This window comes from Hevea brasiliensis, unplaced genomic scaffold (assembly GCF_030052815.1).
Source record: "Hevea brasiliensis isolate MT/VB/25A 57/8 unplaced genomic scaffold, ASM3005281v1 Scaf384, whole genome shotgun sequence".
In the NCBI taxonomy this organism is placed as follows: Eukaryota; Viridiplantae; Streptophyta; class Magnoliopsida; order Malpighiales; family Euphorbiaceae; genus Hevea; species Hevea brasiliensis.
Window position 1 is genome coordinate 2,648 of NW_026614900.1, and position 9,385 is coordinate 12,032.

A 9,385-nucleotide genomic window follows, 5' to 3' on the forward strand; every position below is an offset into this window, starting at 1 on the left:
CATGGTATTAAATTTCTGATCTTTTAAATTTAATTATTTATCACACAAACTCGTTTTAGAATTTAACTCAGCCTATCTAATTATTCCTTAAATCTTAAATCTTATTGGCTGCATAATTTAAAAAAAAAAAGTTAAAAAAAAAAAAAACCAAACAATTGCACCGCCAAAGGTCAAACTTCCCCTACGCTTCTCCCCTTTATAGAAGCGCCAACACAATAACGATGAGCGAAAAATCAGTGGTTCAAAGGTTTAGGATTTCTTGATCTCCAGAACGAAGATGGATAGGGTAGCTTGTAATTGGTCTGAACTTCCAAGGGATCTTATGGCTTTCAATCTGAATACGATGTTTAGGGTAAATAAAGTGATTGTTTACCCTGATTTTGCTTGGAATAAAATTGAAGATTGCACAGTTCTTGCGATCACTGAACATGGAAGAAAATCTGGACATGGAAGATTGTGTTATTGGAGATTTGGGGATGAGAATTGGACCATTGTAAATGGTGGGTTTTGTTATTACTGTGATATTATAGTTTATAAAGGGCAATTTTATGTTGTGGACAAATGGGGGATGCTTTCTGTGATTGATTTTTCATCCTCGAGGGCTAAAAAAATTGCAGCTCCATTATATCGTGAAGGTATTGAGAAGTTTTTAGTGGAATCATGCGGAGATCTTTATCTAGTAGATGGATTCGTTAAAGGAGAATGCGATCGTCAATCAAATGCTGAGACACAATGTATGGTGGTTGATTTCAGAGTTTATAAGCTGAATGAGGAAGAACATGATTGGGATCCCGTGAAAAGCATTGGAGATAGAATATTCTTTGTGGGTCACAGTTCTTTCTCTACTTCAGCTCAGGATTTTTCTGAACTAGAAGGAAATTGCATAATTTTCATTGACAAAACTATTTTACCAAAGAAAGGTGGGGGATTTGAAAGCTTTCATGATCAGTTCATGGGCGTGTTCAATTTAGTTGACGGCAGCATTGGGCGGCTAACATTTCCACTTCATAATAGACCTTATTCCCACATATTTGGGCCATCTCCAACCTGGATCAATGCAGATTCATCTTCATCTTCATCTTCATCTGGATGAACGAACGTAAATCTTGATCGAGATGTAAAAGGTTCAATTTCTTAACTTTCCATGATCCGAAGAAAATGAATGAGCTATACATAAGTACATACATGTCTTTCTTTTCTTACCTAGCTTTACGAGTTATATTGCTGAAATATTAAGAATTCTGTTCATCTGTCAAACTTCTTCACATACATTTTCTTAAGTAATATTAAGGGTAGGTTATGTAATTTCAATTGGATCAGTATTCTCTTCAATAGTCACAAATGGGTGTATATTTATATATATATGTATGACTGTGTTGTTTCCTAAGGATCAAGAAAGTTTTGCATGTTACAAATATCAATAGATAAATTGTCTATATATTAGGCCAACGAATTCTTACATTAGTATTTTTATTTGTCCAAATATATTATTAGAGCTATAATGAATTCATCAATTGAGCAATTTTCTCTCATACCTTTCTAGGGAGAGAATCTTCTCTCTAGCTTTTCTTAGTTTCTCTCGAGTTTGGTCGAGCGTCTTGCCTTCAGTAGGCTTCTCTGGCCCTTCAAGGGCGAGGGACGATATCTTCTCTTATCTAGCCATGGTTCTCCCTTTCCATTTTGGGTTGGATTGTTTTATAGTTTTTGTGTTTGGTTTTTTGGGTTGCAAATCTTGAAATTTATGGTGAGGCAGCATGCAGATGGACTAGTTTCCTGAGGCTAGAAGTTTCCTCTGCTTAATAGGAGTGGTTAGTCATTTGCTGAGGTCTTAAAGCTTTTTTCCTCTTTGTTGGAAGCTGACCCTTATCCTTTGTTTGGATCCTTAGAATCTGTTTACTTATGAACACTTTTCTGAAACAGATTTTTATTTTCTATTTTCTATTTTATTTGAAAATTATAATTTTATTTTTTTATAAAAAACAAAGAGAAACATGAAAAACGTATTCATGAAAATTATTTTTTAATTTAAAAAATAATAATTCATATCTTTTATAATTAAAAAATAGGTTATTATAAAAATATATTTAAAATTTTATTTTATTTTTAAAATTTTTAAAATTTATTATTAATTTATTTTATAATAATATAAATTTTTTTATCATTGTAAATAAATATTTTTCAAATAATTATTTAATTTTAAAAATTAAAAAGTTATAACATAATTTTAGTTATATGAAAGTCATGGTTCTATTTACAAAAAATTGGAAAATAAAATTTTGTTATAAAGAAAACAATTTAAAACCGTTTTTCTAAATTTTAGTTAAATTTTAGAAAATTGGCCTTATTTGGAAAAATGGCATATATGATTTCGTGATTCTGTTTTCTAATATTTTTAGAAAAATTTTTCATAAAATTATCGCAATTTTCAGCAAGTGAACAGACTATTAGATGTGTAGAGGGAATGAGGATGAATTGAAAAGAAAAGGAAAGAAATTTATTTTATATTATTTGAATATTTTATTAAAATAAAATTGAAATAAAATTTATTTTTTAATAAAATTACTTGTGTTCATAATTTTATTATTATATAATATTAAAAATATACAAATAATTTTAATATAAAATTCCCTTAATTTTCCTTCATTTACTTTAAATTTAAGAAAAATGTTTTGAGAAATTGAATTTTCATTCAATTTTTCTCTCTTTCTATTTTTTATTCAAACAAAAGAAGTTTAGAAATCATCTCTTTTGTTTCTTTTTTCCTCTATTTCTTTCCTTTCAAATAAAGGGTTAGGTGGGCCAGATAGCAAGGAGCTCTGCTTGCATCATGAAACACTAGCGGGCTTACATCATAGAGATAGGGTTGTCGGAAAAAAATACAGCTAAATAGCTGGACGTTAACAAAGTCAACAAGGACAATCTACCCTCCAATAATGCTTTGTTTACTCGACGGAAAACGGTTGATCGAGTCAATGCAAAAATATATAAAACAGTCTCTGAAACCTCCACAAACCACCAGCCAACATAAAGCTTCTACATCCAGCTGCTTCATCTGCCAATTTCTTCAAAGATGAGCGGGTGGACCGATCTTCCCAAGGAGCTTTTGGAAACTATCTCCAAATGCCTCGATTTTCGTGTCGATGTTCTCCGATTTCGCTCTGTCTGCACTTCCTGGCGATCCTCCGTTCCATTTCCTTCCTTTGATGAAGATATTCCTCCTCTCATCCTTAAACTTCCTATGCCCATCGGCGTCGATGCCGTTCTTTCTCAGGCCACCATTTGCAGAATGGAATTTTCCCGTCAGAATAAAAATTCTTTTTCTTCCGAATCAAAGCCCAAGGCCTGGTTAACTAAAATTGGAGAGACAAAACTGGGTAAATTGAAGTTTTTTCATCCACTCTCAAATTCCCAAGTCAGGTACTCTCCAATCATGTTGAACTTGCTGGACTTCCGGTTTTTCATGTTAAGTAAAGCTTTCATGCTTAAATCCCTATCTGGATTCTATCTTTTTGGGATAAATAAAGTTCTTTTATTTCCAAGTTCTGCTAGATATAGTGAACATGAGCTTTCCATTCTTGCCATTTACCACGAAGGAAAATTGGGTTATTGGAAATATGGAGATGAGAGTTGGACGCTTTTAGATGATAAGAATTTTCAATATGATGACATTATTGAATATAAGGGCCAATTTTATGTTGTTGATAGATGGGGTACAGTTTCTTGGATTGATTCGTCCTTGAAGCTGATTCAGTATTCCCCTCCTTTGTTCGGTTGTGGTAGCCAGAAGAATTTGGTGGAGTCATGTGGGGATCTTTATGTAGTTGATAGATATCTTGATGGAGATAGGAGAACATGGAATGATTATGAGAATCTTGATGTTAGGCGTCTTAGTTTCTCTTTTCGTCGAAGGAGATACAGGATGTGTAGTCCTAAAGCTATTGCTTTCAGAATTCATAAGCTTGATGAAGAGTGGGGTACATGGGTTGATGTGAAATCATTGGGTGATAGAGCCTTTGTTTTGGGTGTGGATTGTTCTTTCTCCATTTCATCTACTGATTTTTTGGGAGGTAAAGGGAACTGTGTTTACTTCACAGACGATGATGATGTTAAGGGAAAAGGATTAAAAAGTGATAGCATTTTCCTGTTCCGATTAGAGGATCACATCATTGAGAAAGTAACAACATTACCTGAGTACTCTGACGTATTCTGGCCACCCAAAATTTTCTCAGCATGACCAAATTTGGCCAGAAGTTTAATGTAAGTTCAGAATATTGTGATATTTCTATCTTATTTCAATATGATCTTATTGATCCCTTATAACTGGATTACTTTGTCCTTGCTACTGTGTCTTCAGTCACATAAAAGAGCATCATTGTTCTTTTTGACTGTTCTTTTTTAACTTAGCAAATTGAAGGAAAATAATGTTCATTAAATGAATCCAAGACTTCAATGGAGATGATAAGCAGAATGTTAATTCTCAAGCAGAGATAAATTATAACACAAATCTCCTTTACTGTTTTGACGCTTTTGGAGTTCAAAAACTTGTATTATTTAACCTAGATTGATATATTATGTTTAGAAGTATCAATATCTAATAATTGAATTTGATTATTTAAGATTTCTTGTAAACTTTAATATTCAAAAGCTGTAGCTTTTCTATTTAAGATTCTATTTAAGAAACTATGAGTTTTCTTCTTAAATAGGGATTTTCTGCTTGTTTCTTATTTCTGTTAGGTTCAAATTTTCATATGCTGTGATGGTTTGGTGCATACGTATAGGTAAAGATAAAATTATTGTCTTGAAGGCTACTGTTAATCAGTGGCAGACTAAAAAATTTGGCAGGCAAGGGCAGCCAGAGTTTTATCAATTATATCGTAGTTAGATGAATGGAAGTTTTCTTGTTCGTAAAAATGTCCTATTAAAAGATATTAAAATGAATTCCACAAGCAAAAAGTAAAAGTTTTTTATTTTATTTTATTTTTATTTATTAACAGCATTCCTACCTAATTAGTAAGACATAGAGTTTGCTGACATATGACATGTCTATAAGCGTAAGTGCAGAATTTTGACAGTTAATCATTAAATATCATTTACCACCAAATTCAGGGAGGAAAGTCCGTGTTTTCTCTTGCATCTATTTAATCACAAAGGATGAATCTGTTTCAACAATTATGTCTGAACGACCCAAATAAAGTGTTAGCTCCACACCCATTTCATTGCATGCACCTCAGCCACAACCACAAGATATTTGGTCTGCTCCCTTTTTGACGCAGCAAGCATGACCTTTCCATTTCTATTGCGTGCAATGATACCAAACCCACACCCCAACCTTCAAATGTTGTGTCATCAATATTAATATTTGTTTGTGCACTAGATGGGGATTCCTGTTTCTCATTCACTCCACAATCTGAAGACAGCAGATAGTAGTAGTGCTTCACAGTGTCTACATGTATGATGAATCCAGCTTTTCTCATGCTTTGCGTAAGACTGAAGGGTTTGTTTATTAATAAGAGTTGTATGCACCGGTTGTGACTAATAAGGAAGTTAGTCACAGTCATTACATATATATATATTTCGCTTTTCATTCTCAATTTCTAGTTCTTTTAATATGTTTCAGGATAGCCGAGCTCTGCCACTTGCCTATGTTCTTTGGCAAGATGTTGGGCTTTGAAATTTAGTCTTAGGCAGGGCAAGACTCTATAATAATGCGAGTACTCAGTTGCTTAGTAAAGTGGTAACTTTTGATAAGAAAATGATTGTGTTATGTTTTGCTTGACAGATAAACAAGACTTAGTTGCTTAGTAAAGTGGTAACTTTTGATAAGAAAATGATTATATGTTAGGTTTTACTTGACAGATAAACAAGTTTAGGTGCTATCAATCCAGAAATTGTTATACAATGAGTTACATGTATCAGATTTTAGGCGTAATTATAAACATATACTGATGTACAAGGTTGTACCTCTTACCAAGAAGGTCTGAATGAGAGATCAAGTTGGTGAATTGTTTTTCAAACTTTGAAATGAAATTCCGAAAGGCTCCTGACAGCAAGTGGATGTCACAAAAAAAAAAGGGCAGTAACTAGAGAGTATTGCAATCCATTCCATTGCTTCTGGTGATGTTATAGAATTTATATTATTTGACATTGAGGATTGATAATTCCTGTATATATTTAATTTGTTTGATAATTCCTATATATTTTGCTAGTTATTATACTCATGCAATAATATTTTGCAATGATTTTCTATAGGTGACCTGTTAAAAGAGCTTTTCTGCAGTTATGAAGGCGTAGGCTACTCCAACATGTAAATCTATCAGAATTTAGTTTCAGGCCCTCATGATCAACACCTTCCATCGCATTCTCTCTAGTGTAGTCAATGTTGGTACTTCAATCTTACATAAGCATGTGACTTGGGATGTTGATGAACCACATGAATTAAGGGATGTTTATGTACTATCAACTTGTTTACATAAGCAAGTGCACTGTTTATCTATTTTGTTAAATATAACTCTTATGGAAATTGGATTAGTTGTGAAGGAAGTTGTAGAACCAAGTTGCTGAAATAATTGCAAATTCACCATCTGCCTTTTGAAAACAAGAATGATTCAACTTGCGTCGTATTTAAGAACGGAGCTAGACTGGGAAGGTAAAAAGAAAAGCGAGGGCTTTGTCAATATTATGCGGCATCCATTTGAAATCTAGCTGTGATGTGTCTTAATTCACTGAAGTGGCGGTAGTGCATAGCTCAGGTTGGTGATTGGTGAAGCAACTACTTCAATTGAGGTGCTTAAAATGGCAAGAGTAATGCAGGGACATCAAATCAAAGACAACCGTATCGGAATTTCAGAAACTCAGATAGGTATATGCAGGGACATCAAATCAAAGACAATTCTCAAACCAGCTCAAGAATTTTTGTCCTTTAATCAGATGATTCTCTCAAAGCATGTCCACCCCTACTAACATAATTTAAAAATCTAAACAATCAATGACGCTAGTCACCAACACTTCCACTCACGCAAGATAAAGTCGAGCGCATATCATGCAATGTTAATGACTAGGAAAAAACAAGCACCAATTAATAAATTTTTCCTTTCGTTCAGAATACAAATATTGACTTGCAAGAGTCCTAGAGACCAAATTTACTTGTCATGAACCGAATCATGATAAACATGTATAAACAATACGTGAGACACAAAAGTCAGAAGCTTGACAGAAGTTGCTCTTGAGCAACCATGTTGGACTACAATTCTGTATCTGCATGGACTCTCATAAAGTTGGTTAGCCATAGGATCCAAATAAAACTATCAAAACAGAATAACAACCGTTTCCAATTGATCACCGGCAATTCAGGTAGTTCCTTATTTAAGTAAAATGCACAAAATGTATATGCATCAGGCGCAAACTCCACGTTCATGTACCTCGGCAAACATCTGATGGGGGAAATTGAGAAATTAGGAATCAGCTAGCGATAAGAAACTAGGATAGGAACCTGCACAAGGATATCAAGGACAATCCTCAAATCAGCACACAGATTGTCGCCCTTTGGCTTGGAGGTTCTCTCAAACATGTTCTGGGAAACACTCCACATCTGGAAAACAGAATTTAATAATAAAAGGTTCAGGTTCCATGGTGCTAGCCACTGACAATTTGACTTATGCGGATGCAATTAGAAGCATTGGTCCCTGAAAATATGCTGCCTAGAACCTGCCTCCACATTCCCATTTTTGGGACAAAACCTTGCTTCACCATTTGCTTCAAAACCCAATCAACGTCCCTAATCAACTTCTCCTTGCAAAGCCCATGAATCAACTTCTTGTAGGAAACAAAACTAGGACTATTCCCCTCACAGATCATCATACTCATGAATTCTTTTGCCTCCTTAAACTTCTCGACATCAAGCAAACCATATAAAACCTCTTGATAAGACCCTAAATTTGGTTCACACCCCTTGAGCTTCATTGTCTCCAGCAGCTCCATTCCCTCCTCAATCCTTCCTTGCTTCCTCAACCCTGAAATCAAGATGTTGAAACTGATCGTATCCACATCAATACCCTCTATTTCCATTCTCTCAAGCAATCCAAATGCCTTGTTCACCTCCCCTTTTCCACATAAGTAATGCATCAAGGTTGAGAATGTTCTCACATTAGGCCTACACCTTTGTTTAGGAAATTCGTCGAGCACGTAGAATGCTGCCTCCAAATCCCCATTTTCACATAACCCTTTAATGAGGATATTAAGACAACAAGCATCAATCTCTACACCCAACACTGGAGCTTTCACATATATCTCATGAACTACATTAAAAAGCTTTGCAGATACAAGCAAGTTCAACACAAGATTAAAAGTTTTCACAGTTGGCCAACAATTATAACCCTTTGGCATATCAAGAAGGGTTTCTATTGCTTTCTTGATTCGACCCGCTAAATGGCCATAAATCTTGATCACATTGTAAAAGAAATCATTTGACAAACGGCAGGACTTTTCAAGTTTGATTCTTTGCATGATATCTTCAATGGCATCAAAGTTTTTAGCTTGGGCAAGCTGGTTTATGACAAGGGTGTAAATAACTTCATTAGGTTTGTAGTCGTTTCGCTTTGAATATTGATTCCAGACGGAGATCACTGAATTTGGGTCTTTAAGGTTTTGAAAAATGCTTAAAATTTCATTTGGAGACAGCCAATCCTTGTGGTTAAGCTTGTAGCGAGTAGGAAGAGGATGTTGGGGTGACAAAGAAGAAGAAGAAGAAGGTACTGAAGAGAAGAAATTAAAAGAAGGGAATATAGCAATTATATTTTGAAGAGGGCGTCTTCGACGAGGTAGGAGACAGTGAGCGATTGAACATTGAGCTTTCTTACAGTGAGCAAGAAATGAAAGATCGTGCATTCTGCTATAGCTTGGGGCTAGAAGTAGATCTTGCAGTCATTATAAAGAAATCAAGTTAGCCTATGAAATTTGAAGAAATTAATCAATCAATTATTGTACAGAAATTATAAAATATTTTTGACGTATAAAAAATGAAAAAATATTTAATTTAATCTTTATATTTATTAAAAAATTTAATTTAATTTATTTTTAATTTTTTATTTAATTTAATTTAAAATTTTCAATTTAAGATCAATTTAGCAAAACAGATTTATTAACTAAATTTTTTTTTTATTTAAATTAAAAATTAAGAAGTAGAGTTTTTTAATTTTGAGACTAATTTTTTTTATTTCTTGGTTTAAGTTTAAAAATTAAGAAATTTAATTTTTTTTTATTTTTTTTATTTTTAAATTAAATTGAGTTTAAATTAAAAATTTTAAATTAAATTAGATAAAAAATTAAAAATAATTAAATCAAACTCTTCTTATAAGGGTTGAATCAAGCTTTAATTCATATAAAAATA

General features: G+C 33.4%; 3 protein-coding genes across 4 annotated transcripts; 2 read left to right on the plus strand and 1 right to left on the minus strand.

Annotated features, from left to right (window-relative positions):
- Positions 1-277: 277 nt before the first annotated feature.
- On the plus strand, positions 278-1,093 carry LOC110647423 (F-box protein SKIP23). Its single transcript, XM_058142227.1, has one exon. The coding sequence runs from the start codon at positions 278-280 to the stop codon at positions 1,091-1,093; it is 816 nt and encodes a 271-aa protein (XP_057998210.1).
- A 1,812-nt stretch (positions 1,094-2,905) lies between these two features.
- LOC110647843 (putative F-box protein At1g65770) lies at positions 2,906-6,566 on the plus strand. 2 transcript variants are annotated; one of them, XR_009146848.1, is made up of 3 exons: positions 2,906-4,257; positions 5,955-6,114; positions 6,250-6,566. XR_009146848.1 is itself a non-coding variant. In XM_021801856.2 (2 exons), exon 1 carries the CDS (start codon positions 3,071-3,073, stop codon positions 4,232-4,234), a length of 1,164 nt encoding a protein of 387 aa, XP_021657548.2. In that variant the 5' UTR covers positions 2,908-3,070; the 3' UTR covers positions 4,235-4,257; positions 6,250-6,566. The 2 variants fall into 2 exon arrangements, 1 of the variants encoding a protein (XP_021657548.2); XM_021801856.2 differs by lacking the exon at positions 5,955-6,114 and having other exon boundaries at positions 2,908-4,257.
- A 485-nt stretch (positions 6,567-7,051) lies between these two features.
- Positions 7,052-8,925, minus strand: LOC131177262 (pentatricopeptide repeat-containing protein At3g14580, mitochondrial-like). Its single transcript, XM_058142228.1, has one exon. It carries the CDS (start codon positions 8,881-8,883, stop codon positions 7,633-7,635), a length of 1,251 nt encoding a protein of 416 aa, XP_057998211.1. The 5' UTR covers positions 8,884-8,925; the 3' UTR covers positions 7,052-7,632.
- Positions 8,926-9,385: the final 460 nt, after the last annotated feature.

What these genes read in the sequence shown, in the direction of transcription:
- LOC110647423 (XM_058142227.1), top strand. Translation starts at nt 278, where the DNA reads ATGGATAGGGTAGCTTGTAATTGGTCTGAACTTCCAAGGGATCTTATG.
- LOC131177262 (XM_058142228.1), bottom strand. Translation starts at nt 8,883, where the DNA reads ATGCACGATCTTTCATTTCTTGCTCACTGTAAGAAAGCTCAATGTTCA.
- LOC110647843 (XM_021801856.2), top strand. Translation starts at nt 3,071, where the DNA reads ATGAGCGGGTGGACCGATCTTCCCAAGGAGCTTTTGGAAACTATCTCC.